Source organism: Thamnophis elegans, chromosome 1 (genome assembly GCF_009769535.1).
Source record: "Thamnophis elegans isolate rThaEle1 chromosome 1, rThaEle1.pri, whole genome shotgun sequence".
Lineage (NCBI taxonomy): Eukaryota > Metazoa > Chordata > Lepidosauria > Squamata > Colubridae > Thamnophis > Thamnophis elegans.
The window spans coordinates 15,059,769-15,082,610 of record NC_045541.1 but is presented as its reverse complement, the minus strand read 5'-3'; the positions used below and the strand labels follow the sequence as shown (position 1 = coordinate 15,082,610).

The 22,842-nt window shown below is 39.5% G+C and overlaps 1 protein-coding gene across 3 annotated transcripts; it reads right to left on the bottom strand.

The window, feature by feature from the left end:
* Window positions 1-1,990: 1,990 nt before the first annotated feature.
* On the bottom strand, window positions 1,991-22,842 carry OSGEPL1 (O-sialoglycoprotein endopeptidase like 1). Of its 3 annotated transcripts, none has more exons than XM_032229436.1 (9): window positions 22,757-22,842; window positions 17,067-17,129; window positions 15,679-15,926; window positions 10,033-10,420; window positions 9,388-9,592; window positions 8,485-8,633; window positions 6,531-6,661; window positions 3,121-3,192; window positions 1,991-2,189 (listed from the first exon to the last, which is right to left on the bottom strand). In XM_032229436.1, exons 2-9 carry the CDS (start codon window positions 17,079-17,081, stop codon window positions 2,111-2,113), a joined length of 1,287 nt encoding a protein of 428 aa, XP_032085327.1. In that variant the 5' UTR covers window positions 17,082-17,129; window positions 22,757-22,842; the 3' UTR covers window positions 1,991-2,110. The 3 variants fall into 3 exon arrangements, with proteins under 3 accessions (XP_032085327.1, XP_032085335.1, XP_032085343.1); XM_032229444.1 differs by lacking the exon at window positions 22,757-22,842 and adding an exon at window positions 17,742-17,782; XM_032229452.1 differs by lacking the exons at window positions 17,067-17,129; window positions 22,757-22,842 and having other exon boundaries at window positions 10,033-10,397; window positions 15,679-15,763.

Sequence of the window (22,842 nt, the reverse complement as noted above, 5' to 3'; positions counted from 1 at the left end):
AAAAAAATTGATATAGAAGTAAGAAATAAAAACACTGGCAATAAGATATGACTTCATGTGTGAACAGCAACTAATATGAAGAACCAGGGTAAATTAAAAGATATCTTTGTTTCAAATATAGCACCGCAGCAAACAGAGGGGGACATGAATTTTTAATACTGTACATTCACTGATACGCTCTTGAAAACAAGCACTCTGCATGAGGCAAATGGCTGTAAAAGTACAGCTGCAAATCTTGGATAACTTCAAAGATTGGGTGCTGTTTACCTATGAATGTTTTTTTAAAAAAACTTACATAATTGTTTCCTTTGCTCTCCTGTTATTTCTGCTACAGGTAGTCCTCAACTTATGATCACAGTTGAGCCCAAAATGTATGTTGCTAAGCAAGGCAATTATTGAGTTTTGCCCCATTTTACAACACTCCTTGCCACAGTTTATTAAGTGAATCACTGCATTGTTCAGTTAGTAACAGTCGTTAAGTGAATCTGGCTTCCGCATTAACTTTGTTTGTCAAAAGGTCACAAAAGATGATCCTATGAGTCAGTGGTGGGTTTCAAATAATTTAACAACCGGTTCTCTGCCCTAATGACCAGCAGGGTAGGTGGGGCTTGGTGGTCATGTTACAAGGTGGGCATGGCCAACTCAACATCACTCACGTTGATGGGCGCTTCACCTTAGCTGTTACAATGTAATAAGGGTTAACTAGAGAGGCAGCTTCTGTAAGCAGGGCAATAAAGATGAGGCTAGAAACAACACCAGAATGTTTCCTTCCTGCCTTCCTTACAGGATTAGCCCTGCAAAGTGGGGAAAAAACAGAAGATTTCTTCCAACAACTGGTTCTCCGAACTGCTTAGAAAGTTACCAACCGGTTCTCCCGAATAGGTGTGAACTGGTTGAATCCCACCACTGATATGAGTCCAAGGCACTACAAGTGCCATAAATACATGCCAGTTGCCAAGCATCTGAGTTTTGATCATATGACCACAGGGATGCTGCCCCATCATAGGTGTGAAAAATGGCCATAAGTCACTTTTGTCACTGCTGTTGTAACTTTGGTCACTAAACAAAAATGGCTGTAAGTCAAGGATTACCTGTACTCACATCTCCATCTACAGTATTTTCACTCTTCTCACCATTGTAGTTATTCCTTCTTTTTATTCTATTTCATTCCTTTCTCTCCCCCCCCCCACCGCCCCTTACCTTTTAGCTGTTTTTGTTGGAAGAAGAAATACATTGTTTCCCTGAAAATAAGACCTCCCTGGATAATAAGCCCAATCGGGCTTTAGAGCGCATGTGCTAAAATAAGCCCTCCCCACAAAATAAGCCCTTCCTGAAAATACTGCAACAGAGGAGCAGCCATGAGATGACCACGCTTGCTGCCTCCTGCACCTCAAAAATAATAAGACCTCCCCAAAAATAAGGACAAGCGCTTATTTCGGGGGTCAAAAGAAAATAAGACTCTGTCTTATTTGTGCATACATTTGTCAATTTCTGTGTGTTGGAATCATTTTCATCCAAGAGAAACAATATTTATATTGATAGAGATCAATCCATTTGATAAAGAGAGAACCTTATTTTACAAGCAACTAATTATTAGTTACTAATTGAACCAAAGTGACTTTTTTTGTCATGCCTATACACCACAGGTGTCAAACTTGTGTTGACACCGTGATGTGTCACGGTGTTGCCGTGATGTGACATTTTTCCCTTTGCGGAGTGGGGTAGGCATGGCCTATGCGTGACGTATCTGACCAGTTTGATACCCCTGCTCTATACTTTCTGGAAAGTAGCTTATAGCAGTTATATCCACTTTAATACATATATAAACAGATGTAAAGACTGACGTGCTCATTTATATTGGGTGAAAGAGTGAGATATTGAAGATTTATTTCAGCTGAAATTTGCAAAACAAGATTACTTAAGTAAATTACTTACTTACTCCTCCGTCCCCTTCTTTTTTGAGGGTATTATTTTCAATTCGGACCAAATATGCATAACATCCATTCCTTTTATTTCTGCAAATAGTTACCATTAAACCACTGGAGTCCCCATTAAAAACTTTTTGAAAATGACATTCACTTTGTTCCAAATAATTTAAAAATGCCAAACATCATACTGCTAGATTTATTGCTGGCACTTTGATGAAAGCGTCTTTTACTTGTTCTGAGATATCAGTTCCAAGTGGAGCTCTAAATGATAACATAAAACACTATAATTAAACACATAACACAAATTCAAGAATGTAGAGTTAATTATATATTAAAATATTTGCATATATGGCTTCTCTAAAACCCTCCCACATATAATGAAAACTACTATAAAAACAGTAATTTATACAATTGAATAAACCACATTGAAACAATACATACACCTTTCTCTATTTTACAATTTACAGACTCAGTTTACAATTTATGCAAATACCTTTTTGTCATTCAACATACCAACTGGTGCTAGCACTATTTTACCACTGAACACCATTACAACTTTTGATAAAAACATTTCTTTCTCAAATAATAATTATATTATTTTTACCAGTTTCATAAAAGAAATACTTTACAATTTTGAACATTATGTAGGGAAAATAATGTGATTTATTTGTTAGTTTATTAAATCTATCGACCACCCATCTTACCAGAGGGTAAGTCTTTAAAAATCTATCTGATAAGGGAAGAACGTATTCTGTGCCAAATAATTATTAATTATGTATAATAATTGTGCAAAAATAAACTTGGCATTTTTTCCTAATATTACAAGCTTTTTAGATAACATTCAAATGCTCTAGATCAAATATGGAACATTCTATCTAAAGGAAAACCAGAACCTAGACTAAGGAAAGGGATAGCAATTTATGTGTAATCCTGAACAGGCCTTCTCTGTTGGGAAAATAAATTATCTTAGCCTTCCCCAGTCTCATGCTTTGTAGATGTGCAATGGCTAAAGAAATTCTGGAAGTTGAGTTCCAACATAGCTTGGAGATTCCAAGGGGGAATGGTTTGGAGGTACATTTTTAAAGAATGCAATATATACCACCTTTTTAAATCCCATTTTTTTCTAATTTTGAGCAACATATAGACAATAAAGCAGACCAAGAAAAGTTCAATGAAATAATTTACTACTTACTTTGGTTCATATCTGAAATGTTCTACATTATGAAAGATATCTAATCCTGCAGAAAGCTTTTCAATTCCATTCCTATAAACGAAATATTTATGCAAGTACCATAAGTAAAACTATTTCATTTCTCTGTTATCTTACAATGAATACAAAGATTTATCACACTGGCCACAAAAAAAGTATTGGCAGTCTTTAACCATACTGTCTTATTTTCCATTAGATATTATTATTGTTACTGTATTTTTCGGAGTATAAGACAAACCTTTTTTCCTCAAAAAAGAGACTGAAAATCTGGGTGCATCTTATTCATCGAATACAGCATTTTTTGCCTCCTGAAGCCCCACCCCTTCACTAGAATGGCTGTGCATAGCCTTATGGAGGCTTTCAGAGAGTTCCTGGGGCTGGGGAAGGCAGAAATAAGCAAAAAACTGGCCATCCTCCCCCCCCTCCGCCCCCAGCAGCACTCTATAAGCTCCATAAGGCTATGTATGCAATTTTTTTGACAAAAAACAGGTTAATTTTCATGAAAAACGGGCCATGTTTTGCTCGTCTTTTCCCCTCCACCACCCCAGGAGCACTCTGCAAGCCCCCCCCCAGGGCTATTCATGCTTTTTATTGAAAAAAAACGGGGCCATTTTCGTGAAAAACGGGGCATTTTTGGGAGGTTTGCAGAGTGCAAAAACTTTTTTTTTCCCCTTCTGGAAAGCTCTTTAACTGATTGATGAGAATTACATTGATCAAGTTCTGTGCCAGCAGAAACAAACTCTTAGGTGCTGCAGATTGTCAGCGATTTCCTTCTCCAGCACATGGATAAATACACCTGGAAACATCTACCTACTTACCTACCTACTCTCTCACACTCCCTCCCTACCTACTGTATTTCTCCCTCTCTCTCTATTTCTCTCTCTCTCCCTTTATCTACCTACCTACTCTCTCCCCCTATCTACTGTACTTCTCTCTCTATTTCATCTATCTATCCCTCTACCTACCTACACACTCTCTCTCCCTCCCTCCCTACTGTATTTCTCTATCTATCTCTATTTTTCTCTCTCTCTATCCCTTTATCTACCTACCTCCCTACCTACTCTCTCTCCCTACCTTCCTACTGTATTTCTCTCTCTCTATCCCTCTATCTACCTACCTACTCGCTCTCTCCTTATCTACTGTATTTCTCTCTCTTTCTATTTCTCTCTCTCTACCTACCTACCTACCTACACACTCTCTCTCCCTACCTACCTACTGTATTTCTCTATCTATCTCTATTTCTCTCTCTCTATCCCTTTATCTACCTACCTACCTACTCTCTCCCTACCTACGTACTGTATTTCTCTCTCTATTTCTCTCTATCCCTCTACCTACCTACCACCTACCTACCTACCTACCTACCCCCTCTCTCTCTCCCTACCTACCTACTGTATTTCTCTCATTTTCTATCCCTCTCTATCCCTCTATCTATCTACCTACCTTTTTTAAAAATTTGCCTCTTCAAAGCCTTGGTGCGTCTTATACTCCAATGTGTCTTATACTCCGAAAAATACGGTAATCTAATTATTTTGACTATAAGAAGGAACCTGAGGCATCTTTATTGCAATATAAACCTCTGATTTCTTCTCATTTTTTATCACAAAAGGCAAAGACAGCACTCATTTTCTGGAAAACTATGATGCTGGAGAGGCCTTGGTGCATAATGATTTATAGGTATTTACCAATTCCATATAGGAAATGCATCTCAAATATTTAGTTTCAACAGCCTAGCAGTCATTTGCCCTTAAAACCCACCCCAGGGATGCTTCAGGACATGTCTCTCCCTCATTCCAGAATTCCACAATCCCATCATGCACCACACTTACCTTCTGAGGCTCTTTGGATATCATTTTATGGAAGGAGGGCTGGCCATGTGTCCTTAGCCTGCACAGTGGCAATCCAAATGTGGCTGCCATTTTGCCTTGCCCTCTTGTGGCAAAATGGCAGCTGCCAGACAAAATGCTTTACAGGACTTCACAGTGCTGCAGAAGATTTTGACTGCTGCAGAAGCTTTCTGCAGCACTGTTCAGAGCTTGCTAAGGCAGCAAAATGAAGCAGTTTTGTGGGCGGGAAAAGATGGCGGCCACTTTCAGAATCTTACCATGCGGCTGCACAAAGAAGCAAGTTATTCCAGCACTCTGGAAGGCCTTGGAACTCTTCAAAAGGTAATTGAAAGGTGAGTGAGAAGAATGTTTAGTCTGGTATGGTTAGAATTAGGCCTAAGATGGTGGAGGGTGAGAGTGGGAAAACTCCTGTCAGGACCCAAAGAGGGAGAAGTGAAGCATGGACATCTCAAGGGTGTAGGAAGCCTTCGGAGGGCCAGGGCAGGAGGGCCTGGGCCTGTGCTAGGCTTACAACTGTCTCCTCAACCAGAGGGTACCGCACACTCCACTTAACAACCCACATGTTAGTTTAATGATTCATTGAAGAGAGCAGGGATGGGGGGGTTGTTTGGTGAAACATTTCATTACAAGACTGTTATGACATGTGATCATAACGGGCATGTTCCATTACAGTTGTATCTCAAGGACTATCTGTTCCCCAAAGACAGACAGACAGACAGACAGACAGACATACATACATACATACATACATACATACATACATATATTTTTAGAGTCACAACCCCTGGTAAGCCCCAATTATGGGAGGAAGCTAACTGCTTCCATCATCTGACAATCAGCTCATCACAAGAGTCCATCACGACAGAAACCCAACAGCACAGGCTCGATTCCCAGTAAGGGTATGGCTAGCTGATGAGAGCTAAATAGCTTGAAATAGATCTATACTAGTCTCCCTTTATTTATTTATCAGCACAAATAAAACACACACACACACACACACACACACATATATGTAGGTAGGTCTCTAGTTATTCGGGTTTTCTCCCGCGTAAAATGGAGATGTCTTGGCGAGAACACACCTCCACCCAATCAGGACACACCTCCATCCAATCAGGACACAGCCAAGCTCCCACCCAATCAGTTCAAACCCCCACTGGCAGTTAAAAGGAAGAAACAGCCGAGATCTCACATTGCTCCTGGAAGCACCGAGCCTGAAGATGACGAATGAGACTTCGTCGAAACGTCGCCAAGACATCTCCAATTTTATGCGGGAGAAAACCCGAATAACTAGAGACCTACATACTAACACCTGCGAAAACCTCAGAAAACATATGTGTGTGTGTGTGTGTGTGTTTGTATGCGCACGTGTGTGTGTGTGTATGTGTGTGTGTATGTACACGTACACACACACACACACACACACACACAAAAAAGTATATGATGTTGCCCATATAAAAATTGTTATGACTTACAGATATGCTTTGGAAATAAATCATAACATTTTGCAATAATGCATCTCCTTCAAAAGTGAAAAAAAAATTTCCTTACCATGCAATCATAACACCATTGTCAGTGCAAAGCTTTGGAGGTGGACAAACCAATGTGAAATTAGTAGCATCTGCTAGAAGTTGCAGAGATCTACGGACATATTGGTTACTTGCAACACCTCCTGAAACTACCTGAAAACAAAGTTGAAAGAGAAACCCCATAATAGTAAATAGTCTATTAGTGCATGTCTTTCAGAATTATTTATGATAGAGAAAAAAGATAAACTTTTATGCTGTAATGTAAATCCTCATTACCACACGGTTGGTAACTCAGTTGCCACAATACTTATGAAACTCAACAGATATACATTTAAATTGCTGAAATCATATTTTGAAGAATTCAGTGCTGTCACATGAGATTACTCAAGTTCTTGGAGAGACAAGCCTGCTGAACTGCTATGAGATTTGGCAATTATGAAAAAAATCCAGCCATTTATTTATTTACTTAGAAGCATGGATTTTCTGGAGATCTATTCTCCTTTACTCACATTTGGATTACACTACTATTTCTAATCCAGTCCTGTTAAAAGTCCTATAAAATTTCCTTGGAGATCAAGACATTAATATTCTTTTTCTAATTAAAAATTCTTTATTTCGTTTCAAATATGCAGACGTGTCTGAAATTTTTTCTTAAATGAAGAACAATTCTATTGTCAACATACATGATTCCACAGAAGGTAGTTGTTGTGTTTTATTGAGGAGGAATCCAAATGCTCTTCACTTTATGTATTTTAATAATTGTAGTATGGAGCTAAATAATGACAAATGTACTAATTCATCAAACTCCAGGATGGAAATAGCCAAAGCTTCACAAATCAATAATGCTTGGTTCATTGATGATCTCTTCAAATAGCTATAAATCACAATTACATTAGCCTCTTGGAGCAGATAAAAAATTGATGAGCTTTTGCTTTAAACTATCATCTCCCCTGAAAGTCTCAATACAACAACATGGATGATTCTCCATGCTTTCCTTGATACTCTAGCCAGGGCTGGACTGTTTAAAATTCTTTGGATATTAGGATAGGACAGCACAGGACAAGACAGGATAGGATGAGCCACAGTGATGCAGTGGTTAGAGTGCAGTACTACAAGCTACTTCTGCTGCCTGCCGGCTGCCTACAACTTAGCAGTTCATCTCACCAGGCTCAAGGTTGACTCAGCTTTCCACCCTTCCAAGGTGGGTACAATGAGGACCCAGATTATTGGCTGCAATATGCCGCTTAGAGAGGGCTATAAAATACTATAAAGGGGTATATAAGTGCTATTGATGTTTCTATTGCTTTGGGAAGGGTAGGGTAGAATAGGATAGGACAGGACAATCTTTATTGTTGCTTTTTTCTGTGATCACACTGGCACACATTAAAAATGAAATTCTGATGTCTTATTAGGATTTATTGCTTAAATTAAACAATTTTTCCCCAAAAGAGAAATGAAGCCTCTGAAATAAGAACTTTCTAACAGATAATCGGAATTAAGCTCATTTTGTTTTAACACATGGAAAAGAAGTTATTTCTTAAACAAAATCTCTGGAAGATTTTGTTTTTAATATCATAACCAATCTGGTACTTTCTATATTAGGAGGGTTGTTTTTTTTAAAGATACTTGATACCAAAATGAACCTAAAATAGGAATGAAAATTCTCAATCAATATTCCTGTGCAGGCAATAAATGCTGGTGAACAAGGGATGCAGAGCAGTGAGAGCAAGGCTATAATGCCCAGGATGCAATTAAGGAATATCTGCAGCCAAACAGATAGGCAGAGTCTCTCTTCAAACTAATTTCTCCCAACTGTAAGCAGAGTTCAGTCCTGGAATATTTTACCTCCTTCATGATAGCAAATCCTGATCTTACTTGGAGTCTGTTCCTTGGCCAGGAACTATTTTCCACGATCAAGAAGCAGTCAGTCTTACAATCTGAGATAACAAAAGGTGTAACCTTCACACAGAACTTACCAAAGTTTCTTTCCCTGGGGGTATGATTCCTTTCTCTTTGCAGAAGAGAATAGCCCGATGGGTTCGCTCAACAATGTGAACAGTCATGGTATACAGGGCTGCCGCGGCAATGTCCGGAAGACAGGAGAGATGTTGCCCTTCCTGAAGGCCTGCAGGAATTACCATCAGATAAGATCAGTGGCTAAGACGCTGAGCTTATCAATCAGAAGGTCAGCAGTTCAAATCCCTAGCGCTACATAACGGCGTGAGCTCCCGTTACTTGTCCCAGTTTCTGCCAACCTAGCAGTTTGAAAGCATGTAAAAATGCAAGTAGAAAAAATAAGGACCACCTTTGGTGGGAAGGTAACAGTGTTCCGTGCACCTTTGGTGTTTAGTCATGCCGGCCACATGACCATGGAGACATCTTCAGACAGTGCTGCCTCTTTGGCTTTGAAACGAAGATAAGCACTGCCCACTTAGAGTCGGGAACAACCAGCAAATATGTGCGACGGGAACTTTTACCTTTAAGATTTTTTTCAAAGCAGAAGACATGCAGCAAAACACACCAGTGGTGGGTTACGACCAGTACTCCCCAGTACCGGCGTACCACTGCCTGTCGGGAGCACCAGGTACCATTCTGGTACGGTGCTTTGGAGGGCCCCCTGTCCCCCCCGCGTTCTTTACCGGTATTTGAGGTTTTCGGGGCTTCCGCACACGGAGTGTACAGTGCCTGCGCAATGCTCCGTCGAGCAGCTGGAGCGTCGCAGAAGCGTCACCGAGTGTCACAGGTGGTAAGTATGCACGCACACACTGCATGCATTCATGTGGTGGACGCCTGGCTCCGTTGCACTGTACTGGTTGCTGCAACGGGATCCAGAACCCACCACTGAAACCCATACAGTTTGTGCTTCTTTGGGCAAATACCTTCTGCCTTTTCTTCTTTTGAAATCTTTCTAGTGATTTGGCTTCGCAGACCACCAAAAGAGAAGGTGCAATCACGGTATCGCTGCATGGGGATTGTGAATTTGTATCGCAGAATGTCACCCTGCTGAGCCAAGGTTTCTATTGCTCTCCCACCAGTCATGCCAGAGCACTCTGGATGATTATGTAAAGAAAGACTTCTAGCTACCTTAAAAAAAAAGGAAGAGAAAAATATATCTGTTCACAACAGATTCAAGAAATATTTCATTTCAAGTTTACAACATTAATTTTTTAAAGCAATCTTTCTTATTAGCTTATCCAACGTGTAGTTTTGACAAAGTAAGTGATGTGGATTTTCATGTTGCAGCACAAGTGAATATGCTTTATATATAAATGAACTGTGCTGACTTATGTCAATAAAATTAATCATATTTTTTTTAAAAAAAGAAATGGATAGATCTGTGATGGCGAACCTATGGCAAGTCTGTGTTTACTCCTGGGTTATGTCCTAATAGTAGTCATGCAGCAGATACCCTGACAGTGTACCAGCCCTACTCAACTTTTAGATGGTGCCTCAGTATATTACTCAAAAAAAAATCTCATCTTAAAAATGTTGATATGTCAATAATCTATATTAAAATGAATCACCTTGTCAAGCATGTCCCCTGGCGCGATGTCCTTTGTTTGTCCAAGGAGAAGAAAATCTGAAACTCCTTGTGCTACTGCCAGTATACAATGACCCCCCGAGAGTAAAAGGACAAGAAAAGGAAATGGGACGAGATCCGTCAGTCGGACGGTGAGCGCATGTGCTTCCATATGATGGATAGGGATAAAAGGTTTCTGATGCTTCTTCACCAGTTCTAAACTGTATTTCAATCCAATTCCAAGGCACAACGCAAGACCTGGCATCACAGTTGTTGCAACAGCCGAGATATCCTCCATGCTGACGCCACTGGCTGAGACTGCATGTTGTACTACCCTTGCGATATTTTCTTGGTGAAGCTGCTGTGCTACTGGAGGAATAATGCCACCTGTTCTAATTAGAAGTACACATCTGCATGTGAAATCTACAGACCTGGTTTTAATAATTTTATAACATAATCATATTATATACTATATCATCTTAATATATTACTGATAAGAATTTACATGTAATAATATTGAAATTAAATCAACATGTTTTATATGTTGGCATAGAGTGTAGTATTGTAGGCTACTTCTGCTGACTGCCAACTGACTGCAATTTTGCAGTTCAAATCTCCCCAGGCTCAAGGTTGACTCCACCTTCCATCCTTCCGAGGTCGGTAAAAATGAAGACCCAGATTCATTTAATAATAGCGCAGAAGATGGGGGGAAGGGGGGAGGGGGGATATATAGTATGTGTTAGATTTCAATGTAATGCGATTTCACATGTATACTGTTTCTCTTTAATTTCACTGTAAAAATAGGACAAGCTGAATATATTGACATATAGTAGAAATACACCAAAGGGAGGAGTAGCGGGATAGAAGAAAGAGGGGTAGAGAGGGCGGGAGAGAGGATTGGAGGGAGGGTGAGAAGGAAGGGAGGGAGTGGACTGGGAGAGAGGAGTGGTAGAGGGAGAGGGGAAGTAGGGTAGAGGGGAATGATGGAGGGAAGATGGAAAATTGGAGGGGGGCGAAAGAAAGAGGTGTATGGAGGGTTGAAGAGGTATAGTGGGTTTCTATTTTGGGGGGTATTGTTGACAAGAGGAATTGCTGTGTTTATTGTTTAATGTTGTATGGCCCCGGTTATGCACAGTATATATGTGACTGTATGAAAATGAAAAATGGAAAATAAAAACACATTTTACGAGAAAAAAAATAATAATAGTGCAGAAGGGTTGATGTCCTGCCAGTCATGTCCCCCCCGCCCCGTCTTGCCTGATTGTTCTGCAATATTATCTTTACACTACTGACAGATACTGCCAGTACAGGTACTCCTCAACTTACAGCAATTCATTTAGTGACTGTTCAAAGTTGCAACAGCCCAGAGACTTCCTGGGGGCGTGGCCTGTTGCCGAGGAGGGCTCCACCGAGCTCCTCAGAGATCTGGTCTGTATATCTAAATAAGATCATAGATAGCACCCCTTTTTGGCTAAGAAAGGGGCAGGGAGGGTAGCTCCGTAGACTAGGGTCTATTCGTAAGCCACAGCCTTTTTCTTTTTTTGGCTGTGGAAGAGATTAGATCCAGCCGAAGCGGAGCTTTTATCTCCGGCCAGTTCTTCTCAGCTGCCTTTTTTTTTTTTGGCAGCCCCAGACAGGCTAGCCCCCCCCCAGGACAAAACAAAGTTTTTTTCAAGCTAGATTTGATACGGGAGGGTACCACCCCTGTGAGATTTATGCTTTTATTACTATCTTAAATACCAGCACCATTCGTCTTAAAGACTTCTTTGTTTAAATAGACTTCAAAATGGCGATTTCTCTCCGTGGATGATTACTGGATGTACTTAGCCGGGCTTATCTTCCTGCAGACCGCTCCTTAACAAAATAAACTCTTTTTCTTTGGAAATAGAGGGGAGCGAAGCGCTGCTTACTTGTTTATTTATTATGGCACCCAGATCAAAGAAGCGTCTTGCTACAAATGTGTCTAAAGAATTTAAAGAATCTTTTTTGGAAATACAGCCTTTGTCTCCTACGCCCTCTACTGGAGAAGTTTTAACACAGGAATATCTCTTTAAAATCTTTGATGCCTTTAAGCAAGAACTTAAGGAATTTGTATTGCAACTTTATGATGATCTAAAATCTAAAGTTAATCAAATGAAGGCGAATACGTTTGCAGCCGTGTCTGCCCTGTCGGATTACTCTGCTGAAATAGAGAACAAATTGGAAAGTCTGGAGAAAGCTAATTTTGATTTGACTACCAATATTCAAATTTTACAAGAAAAAATTAGAAATAACGAAGAACAGCTTATGATGCTAAATTTTGATAGGAAGGCATTTTCAATAAGAGTCAGAGGATTCCGTGAAAAGGAGCAAGAGAATTTGAAACAGACCTTTGCTGAAGCCTTCAGCCATGCGCTGGGAAGCCCGGGACTTAACTTTGATTGGCAGATTCGGAAAATCTATCGCCAGAACTCATTGATAGCGGAACAGCGACAGCTCCCGAGGGATATAATTATACATTTCTCTACAAAAGAATCTAGAAACGCGATTGTGCAAAAGTTTCATAATAACAGTCTCCGAGTTGATGACCAGGACGTGATTGTCTTCAAAGATATACCTTCCCAGATGTTGAAAGCAAGAAGGGACTACACCTTTTTAACTAAAGAGCTTAGGAGTCAACAGATTCGATACAGATGGGAGGCCCCTGCCGGCATCACGGTTACATTTGAGAATCAAAGATTTCGTCTTAACTCTGTTTCAGAGGCTCAAGATTTCTATTGTAGGATTCTGAAGGCGGGACTTCCTGATGCGCTTGGAAGAGAGGAGAGACAAGCGGAAGGAGAAAGCAAACGGCTGGCCATGCGGCTGCAAGATGGAGGGGGTAGCCCCTCCTCCCTCGGAGAAGCAGAAGAACGCAGATCGAGAATTTAGATACTTCAAAAGACTTCCTAAAGTTGAGGACTGAATGGGGGTTTGAGACCTCTCTCCGGTAGAAAAAGTGGACTAATTTTTATCAGAAGGGAAAGCTGGGTGAAACTACTTTGAGCTAGATTCTAAAGTAACGTTAGCATAAATTTGATAGTGGTTAAAAGAATGCGGAATGATTTATGTTGTTTAAACTTTGTTAGATGGGACTATTTTAAAATAGAAGGTTAACTGACTCCTGCTGAAAGTATTATTTGAATATGATCCATGCTATTTAACTTTTATTTGAAGGGAAAGTTGGTTGTAATAGTTTTGAGTTACATTTCAAATAAACGCTAGTATAAATTTGATAGTGGTAAATATTAGACAAGCAAGAGATGAGGGTAAAATGCATGTGGAATGAACTACGTTATTTGAGGTAAATACCAGACAAGCAAGGGAAGAGGGCAAAATTTATGTTGTTTAAAGCTTATTAGAATAGGAAGCCGCTTGGGATTATCTTAAGATAACTGTAAAAAGAATGCGGAATGATTTATGTTGTTTAAACTTTGTTAGAAGCGACTACCTTAAAATAGAAGGTTAACTGACTCTTGCTGAAAGTATTATTGGAATATGTGGAATGATTTATGCTACAAATCGCTCTGAGTTATATTTTAAACAAATGGTAGTATAAATTTGATAGTGGTAAATATCAGACAAGTGGGGGATGAGGGTAAAATACATGTGGAATGAACTAAGTTATTTAAATCCTATTAGAAGGGGAAGTCGGTTGGAATTATCTTAAGATAGAAATTGATTCCTGTGTAAAGTAATATCTGATCTACGCTGCTTAACTTTACTAAGAAGGGGAAATCTGGTTAGATTATTTTGAATTACTGTTTGAAAAAGGGGTAAAGAAAGATCACTTACGTTGTTTAAATTTTACTAGAAGGGAAAGTTTGATTACTTGTCTGTAAAGTTATATTTGAATATATGGCATGAACCACGTTGCTTAAATCTTATTGGAAGGGATCATGAGGTTTAGGAAGGGAACGGGAGAGCCTACAGAAGGTCGGGGTAAATAGCAAAGAAGTAAGAGATGAGAATAAAATATAGATAGAATGATTTATACTATTTAAGCATAGATAAAGATGGGGGGCTGAGATCAACATAAAGAGTGGTTTCTTTTTTTCTTTTTTCTCTTTTCTCTTTTCTTTTTTTCCTTTTTTTTTTTTCTTTCTCTGCTTTTCTTTTTTTTTTTGATATATTACTTTTATTTTTTAATCCATATGTATACAAGATATTTTAGATAGAAGGTAGTGCCAGGTGTGGGCCCTGGGAAGTCGGGAGGATTAGGGATGGGGATTGTGGGGGGTGGGGTGGGGGGGTGTTAATATAGTTTAAATAAGAACAAGAATGTATTTATATACGGTGGTTCTTTTTTTTATTATTATTATTATTATTATTATTATTTTCCTTGGTTCACTTTACTTTTATCAGATCAAACAATACTCGAATAAAGGCATACACCAAGGAGGGAGGTAGAGGGAAGGAAGAGGGAGGAGTAAGGAAGGAGTAAGGGGAATGTAAGGAGGGTGTCTGGGGAGCAAGGGGAGAAGGAAGGTTTGAGGGGAAAGGGAAGTAGGAGGGGAGTGTTAGAGGGAGAAAGGAAAGTTGGAGGGGGTAGATGGGGTGTATGGAGGATGCAAGGGTTAGGTGGGGTTGTGAATGATGAGTTGTGTTTCCTTTTTATTTGTTCGTTTTATTCCCTTTTTCTTTTTTTTTTCTTTTCTTATAGTAAATACCCTGTATATAAATGATTGCAAATGGAATGTGAAAATTGAATAAAATATTTTATACAAAGTTGCAACAGCCCTGAAGAAAGAGACTTAATGGCCATTTTTCACACTTACGACTGTTGCAACATCTCCATGGTCACATGATTTACATTTGGATGCTTGACAACTGACTCATATTTATGACAGTTTCATTGTCTCGGGGTCATGTGATCCCTTTTTGCGACCTTCTGACAAGCAAAGTCAATGGGGAAACCAGATTCATTTAACAACTGTATTATTAATTTAACAACTGCAGTGATTCACTTAACAAATGTGGCAAGAAAGGTCATTAAAGGGTGCAAAACCCACTTAACTAATTTTTCACTTAGCAATATAAATTTTGGGCTCAATTGTGGTCGTACGTTGAGGACTACCTGTATAGTTTCCCTAACAGCAATGAAACTTGAGATTAATTATCGGTCATTAAGAGAATGGCCTAGAAAACTAGAAAAAGGATGATAGCAACCTAACATAATTTGCTAATATGAACCACAGGCCATTTTCCAGATATCTATGAATGGAGATATAAAACATGATATAAAATAATTCATATTCCATTTATTGGTAAGTTTTAATTTCCTTAACTGTACTTCCTCCTTGCTCCCAAAGGAGGATTCTACAAGCATGTAATGTTCCTTTTCTAAAAAAACAATTTTTACCAGCATAAAATAAAATTTTACAGTTTTTTATTAAGCTTTAATAAAATGTTTTCTCTGGATGCCTTTAGTGGTTCAGTGATTCAAACTCCTAGCTCAAAGCCCTAATTCTAAAGCAAAGTAGGATCAGATTTCCAAAAACAGAAAAAATGCAAAGAATACATAAAAATGGCAATATTTATACAGTGCACACAGTCACCACACAAATAGCAACACAGTTAGGCAAATTATAGCAACTGAAACATATTTTTACCCACAATAAGAATTACTTACTTTAAATGAACATCAGTTTGAGAATGTAATGCTTCTCCTAAAATGCTACCAGTTTCATCTACCACAGCAGCTCCTGTATCATCACAGCTGGTTTCTATTCCCAGAACTATTTTAGTAGAAACAGATTTGCCACCGTGAAAGGAGACCTTTCTTAAATAATTATTCCAAGAACATATAGGAATCTTCCATATTCTTCCCAAACTGGGCGCTGTTAAAGATTTCAGAAAATAAGGACCCCTGGAAAGAAACTGTATAGAAATGAATTTTAGAACAATATCTACTAAAATCTGTTTCCTACACATTTTAAACTGAGGTGTGTTTCATGCTGATGAAATCGCGAAGCAGTTCTTTTGTTTTTGGTTTAAAGGGAAGCTGTGACTGATATACAACAACAGGTATAAATAACATACACATAGCATGCTAAATGTTTTGAATGAACTTAGAACTAAGATACATATGGAACCTTGCCAGATAGCCTCTTATAAACAAAGTCAACAGGGGAAGCTGGAGTCATTTAACAACCATGTGATTTATTTAACAACCGCAGTGATTTGCTTAACAGCTGTGACAAAAATCTTGTAAAATAGGTCAAAACTCACTTAATTAGCTTGCTTAACAACATAAAGTTTGGGCTCACTTATGATTGTAAGTAAAAAACTACCTGTAATCCAATCATTAAATAGAAATCAAGATATCTTCCTTCAAAATTGTGGAACATTTTCCTGTCATTTAGCAATAGCAATAGCAGTTAGACTTATATACCGCTTCATAGGGCTTTCAGCCCTCTCTAAGCGGTTTACAGAGTCAGCATATTGCCCCCACAGTCTGGGTCCTCATTTCACCCACCTCGGAAGGATGGAAGGCTGAGTCAACCTTGAGCCGGTGAGATTTGAACTGCCGAACTGCACCTAGCAGTCAGTTGAAGTGGCCTGCAGTACTGCACTCTAATCACTGCGCCACCTCGGCTCCTTATTTCCTTGCACTCAGAAGTGTACTAATCTGTTATTGGAATATAATTCTTCCTACTAGTAAATACAGTAAATATAGGTTGCTATTGCTAGTGTTGCAAAAAATGGAATTGAATATCTAGGGCCCTTATTGTTACAGCAACAAATAATATAACACAAAATCCATACAAACTTGGCCCATTTTGTAAACCTTACATTTGGAATGAATTCTGTAAAAAAAATTTAGAAATGGGTTGGCTGCCCTTCATGAAGTGCAGCCTATACATAAAACCTGACATCCATATGGAAAATATTGCTATCTACATCCATATGGAAAATATTGCTATCTGCAATAAGATGTAAAAACTAAGCATTGAAATCAGCTGAATAAGGTAAACATTTAAAAATAACTGAGAATATTCCATATACAGTGTTATTTACCTGTGTCAAAGCCATGGTTTTCGAATAGGCTTTATGAATTCACATGTTGCATTTCAGAGTCTCCTAAGATAGGCAAAATTTGAAATAAGAAATCTGCATAAAATAGTATTTCTCACGCGCTTTCCCATAAAAGTGAATTAAATAGCTTAATTCCATATTTTTCATTTTTGCAACAGTGCCTGAAAATCCAAAGACAGCTGCAGGTAATTTGGGTTCAGTTACAATCAATGGTGACTTCCATTACACTATTATTGAATTATTGCATATATTATCTTTATGCTTTTAAGATAGTCATGTAAAAATTATGCCTACAGAATTGGATTTTGACACATTGCAAATTCAACAAGGGGGGATTTCAGCAGTAGACCAGCAACTGAATTGTGCTGATTCTGTATTTGAAATCAGCACCTATTTAACGGTCTCAATCAGGGCCGGATTTAGATGAAAAGAGGCCCTAGGCTATTCCACTTATGAGGCCCTTTCACCTCCCATTTTTAAGTTTGTAAATTACATGAGAGACAATAAAATACATCATTACTGTGATATATATCAATATATATCAATATATATAGCTGGCCTCCCGACAGAGGGCGGCTCTGCTCTGCGGCAAAGGCAGCGAGGCCAGCCGCCTCCCCTGCTGCGCTCAGCTGCCCGGCTCGGCCCCCTCGCCCTCACCTGCCTGCCCACTGGTGGGCTCCGCGTCGACGGGGTGACTACTGGGAGTGGCCGCGCCTCTTGCCCGACCGCCGGTGCCGGGAACGTGGGCGGGCTCCCCAACTGCCGCAGCGCTGGAACGATCTTAACCAATACATTTTTATGTTTGTTTATTAGTCATATGCGTAGAATTTCTCCTTATTTTCGGTTCAGTGTTTTAGTGTTCACTGTTTTTAGAATAGTGTAATTTTAATTTTGCTAACAATTTGAATGTAGGCCCCTCTTGATCTTGAAGCCCTAGGCTGAAGCCTAGTTAGCCTATAGGGAAATCCGGCCCTGGTCTCAATATATGTTTTTGACATTCAATGTCCCGAAATATAGTTTTTAAAAAGGCCATACAACCTCCCCCACCTTGATATCCACAATAGGTGCATATGTCTACATAATTTAGATTTCAAGCACCACCCAATTCATATGTCTATGGAGGTTCTCAGTCATCCAGCCAGGTCATGGTTATCCCAGAAGGTGTTTTTTTTTTTCAAAAGGCAACTGGATTTTCTTTGTTTTGCTTGAAGACATTATAGAACTGAAGAAACTTCTTGGATGAGAAGCAAAATGTCTTCAAGTAAAACAAAGCAAGTCCACTTGCCTTTTGAAAAAGCACCTTTGGGACACCCAATTTATAGATTTCCAAAACAAATAAATAAAACCCTTTAATATTCCTTTTAAAATATATCCTAATCCCAAAGCACATTTTGGCTTAACATGTTGTTCAAATCCATCTTATTTTGTTTTTGTTCCATATGACCACACTACTACACAGAAATCCCAGGGCACGTTAATTTTAATTATTAGAAATAACAAATGCATGATTTTTTTAAATCAATATTGTTTTTTTTTTACAACTGTTTCCCACTAAAGCCAGGTTTCAATTATAATGAACATAAAAACTACAAGATTAGTATTTATAAACACAGTATTAGAATTGAATGTGAATACAGGAATTACTGTATATACTCGAGTATAAGCCTAGTTTTTCAGCCCACTTTTTGGGCTGAAAAAAGCCGCCTCGGCTTATACTCGAGTCAGTGAAAAATTTGCCTGAAATGGAGGAGAAAAAGGGGCGGGGCCATGCCGCTGGGTGACACTCGTGAATGGCCCAGTGCCCCTGTGAGTTTCCCCTCCCTCTGTGTCAGTTTGCCGCGCAGCGCGCACCGCACCATCCCCCCTCCTCACGTTCTAATGTAATGCAGGGCTGTCTTACGATTCCCCTTCCTCCCCCTCCTGCCGCTCTGCAACGATGTCCCACCTCCTCCTTGTTATGGCAAGCAGCCACATAGCGATGTCCCACCTCCTCTGGTACAGTGATCCAATGATAGGAATCACTGTGCCGTGTGTCATAGGAGGCGGGACATCGCTCCCGCGGCTGCACGGGACATCATCATCACAGCGGGACATCAGCATCATGAGGTGAGTGAAGTATTTCATTGAATACACCGCTAGTTTACTGTTTTTCTTTGAAATAAATATTCAAAAACATTATTGGTATCTATTTTTATTTTTGAAATTTACCGGTAGCTGCTGCATTTCCCACCCTAGGCTTATACTCGAGTCAATAACTTTTCCAGTTTTTTGTGGTAAAATTAGGTGCCTCGGCTTATATTCGGGTCGGCCTATACTCGAGTATATACGGTATCCATGCTAGAAATATTATATCTTTTTCTTCATGACAGGAATACAATGGTTTTAATGAGTATGAGCAAACTCTGAGCAATCTTAGCATAGGCTTCCTGTAACCACTAGTTTTAAACAAGGTAATTAGATCATAATCTCATTATTAAATTGTTTTAATGTATATATGTTACTTTTTTCTTTTAAAAACCACTGAATTTCTATTTCTATGAGTGTACACCAGGGGTATCAAACTCGCATCGTTACTTGTCGTCACATGATGTATTGCAACTTTTCCCCCTTCGCTAAAACGTGGGTGGACATGGCCAGTGCATGATGTATCCAGCCCATGGGCTGTGAGTTTGCCACTCCTGGTGTACACTATTATCTATATGACAACAGCATTTTCCAACAGAGCCTTCTTAACCTGATAGTCTCCAAATGAATTGGACAACCAATGACAATTTGTATGAAAATCAGTTTTGATATTTTTCAAGATGATGTCTTCTGCACGGAAACAGAATGGGAACCAGAAGTACGTGTGCTAGAAAATCAAGGTTTAATTTATAGCATAAAACCGCCACTAGACCAATTAGATCCCACAGACTAGGCCTCCTCCGAATTCCATCAGCCGGCCAGTGTCGACTGGCGACTACCCGGAGGAGAGCCTTCTCTGTGGCTGCTCCGACCCTCTGGAACGAACTCCCCGTGGAGATCCGTACCCTCACCACCCTCCAGGCCTTCCGCATAGCCCTTAAAACCTGGCTGTTCCGACAGGCCTGGGGCTAAAGACTCGCTGCCCCACTTCGAATGGTATGATTGTTGTACTTTTAACTATGTATGGTTGTTATGTTTTTTGTTACCCTGTTTGTATTTCCCCTCCCTTTTTGAGTTGTGAGCCGCCCTGAGTCCCTTCAGAGAAAAGGGCGGCATACAAATAAATTAAACCTAAACCTAAACCTAAAACTGAGATACGTGTAAATAAAAGGCTACCACACCAAGAGGAAAAAAGGGATTAGGATAATGTATTCAACTAATGCAATTTTTAAAACATATATTGTTAATTGTCCTTTTTGTTTGTATTTTTTTCAAGTGACAAATGAACTTCAAAGAGCTACTTTCTGTGAGTCATACTGTTTACTCTAAATATGGTACATGGAACAAAAAGTAAGATGTGGAAGAAGGGAGAAAAACAAACCAGCTTCATGGGTTTTTAAATTTTATTTATATCCCAAACAAAACAAAACAAAACATAATGCTACTTTCCCCCTGTAATGGTGAGCAAGCAGGTTCTTAAAACATTTATCTATTTGCCCTTGCAAGCCTGAAAAATAATCATAAGTGCAGAAAAAAAGAATAGACTGATAATATATAATAAATATACTAAGCAATGCTTCACAGTTTCTAATGCCCCCCAAAACATTATAAAGAACTCCTTTTTTCTGATTTCAATGATTCAAATTAATGTAAATTTAACTGGAGAGCTAGTGGTTAAGGCACCAGGCTAGAAAACAGGAGTCTTATGAGTTCTAATTCTGCCTTACACATGAAATTTGGATGGGTAGTTTTGGGCCACTCATGCTCTCTCTCAGCCCAACTCATCTCACAAGGTTCTTCTGGGAGAAATAGGAGGCAGAAGGAGTATTATGTATACTTGCTGCCTTAGTTACTTATAAAGTAATGTCAGAATTAAGGGACCTCTATAACTGTCTAGTTTGGCTCTGCAACCAAACAAGACAGACACAGACTTCAGAGGATAATTAGAACTGCAGAAAAAACAATTGCTAACAACCTGCCTCCCATCAAGGATTTGTATACTGCAAGAGTCAAAAAGAGGGCTGTGAAAATATCTACAGACCCCTCACATCCTGGACATAAATTGTTTCAACTTCTACCCTCAAAAGGACGCTATAGGGCACTGCACACTATAACAACTAGACACAAGGACAATCCCCCCCCCCCGAATGCCATCACTGTTAAACAACTAATTCCCACAACACTGTCAAACTATTTACTAAGACTGTATTACTATTATTCTTCTCATCCTTCCTATTACCTTTCTCTTTCCTATCTCTTTCCACTTATGACTATAACCATGTTGCTTGTTATCTTTAAAATTTATATTGTTTCATTTGTTTCCCCGTGTAATTTGGTTACTTATCAGTAACCTATGACTATCACTAAGTGTTGTATCTTTTTTTATTATTATTATTTTATTTTATTTTATTTCAAAACAAACACAACACATAAAATCTTCCTTTTTTACATACTGTAGAAAGTGTATCATCAGTTAGTTTCAAAAGACTTTCGTGCATCTCTTCCACAGTCATCAAGCATAATTCATATTAACTGAAGTATTTTAACTCAGATATTTATACATATTACCATCATTATACCTCCATTTAACTACAATTGTTTGTTATCCCTCCTTCCTTCCCTCCTTCCTTCTTTCCTTCCCTTTCTTTTCTCCTTCTCTCCTTCATTTCCCCTTCCTTCCCTCCTTCCTTCTCTCCTACATTCCCTCCTTCCTTCTCTCCTTTCTTCTCTCCTTCCTTCCCTCCTTCCTTCCCTCCTTGCTTCCCTCCCTCCTACCCCCTTTCTTCTCTTTCTTCTCTCCTTCCTTCCTTCCTCCTCTCCTTTCCCTTCTCTCCTTGTTGTATCTTATGATTCTTGATGAATGTACTCTATTTTATTTTTCTTTATGTACACTTGAGAACATATGCACCAAAGACAAATTCCTTGTGGGCCCAATCACACTTGGCCAACAACGAATTCAATCCAATTCTATCTCAAGATACGTGTACGTGGGAAGCAGTACATGAAATTAGCATGATACTGGGTAGAGAATGCGCTCAAGCAGCTGTTATTTAAGAAGCGCGGAAAGAACGCTGCCTCGGGAACGCCTCCATCCCTCCCCAAGGAACATCCGAGATGGGATTATTTGGCATCATATTAAAACAAACTTTAAAAAGGCAGGGTTGTATCGCACCTAGATAGGAAGCACATGCTAGAGCAGTGTTTCTCAACCTTGGCAACTTGAAGATGCCTGGACTTCAACTCCCAGAATTCCCCAGCCAGCATTCGCTGGCTGGGGAATTCTGGGAGTTGAAGTCCAGACATCTTCAAGTTGCCAAGGTTGAGAAACACTGTGCTAGAGTGCAGTGCGGATTCTCCAGCACGTGGTTCATGGATTTCAACCTACATTCAGGTTAGCTTCTTGCTTCCCGGAGGCGTTCTACGGAATAAGCTTGCATTAGCAAGAGGGGCATCCCTAGCCATCAAAAGCACTTGCTCCGTTTCCGAAGTCTTTCTCGGCCGAACGCCCTCCTCCACCTCCACCCCGTGCCCGCCGCATATCACCTCACCCTTGGGGCATCCGCTCATTGTACAGCCTCCACGGAAGAAATTGTTTTTCCCCTTCGGTCCCGGCCATGTGCGGGGATGTGGCGGG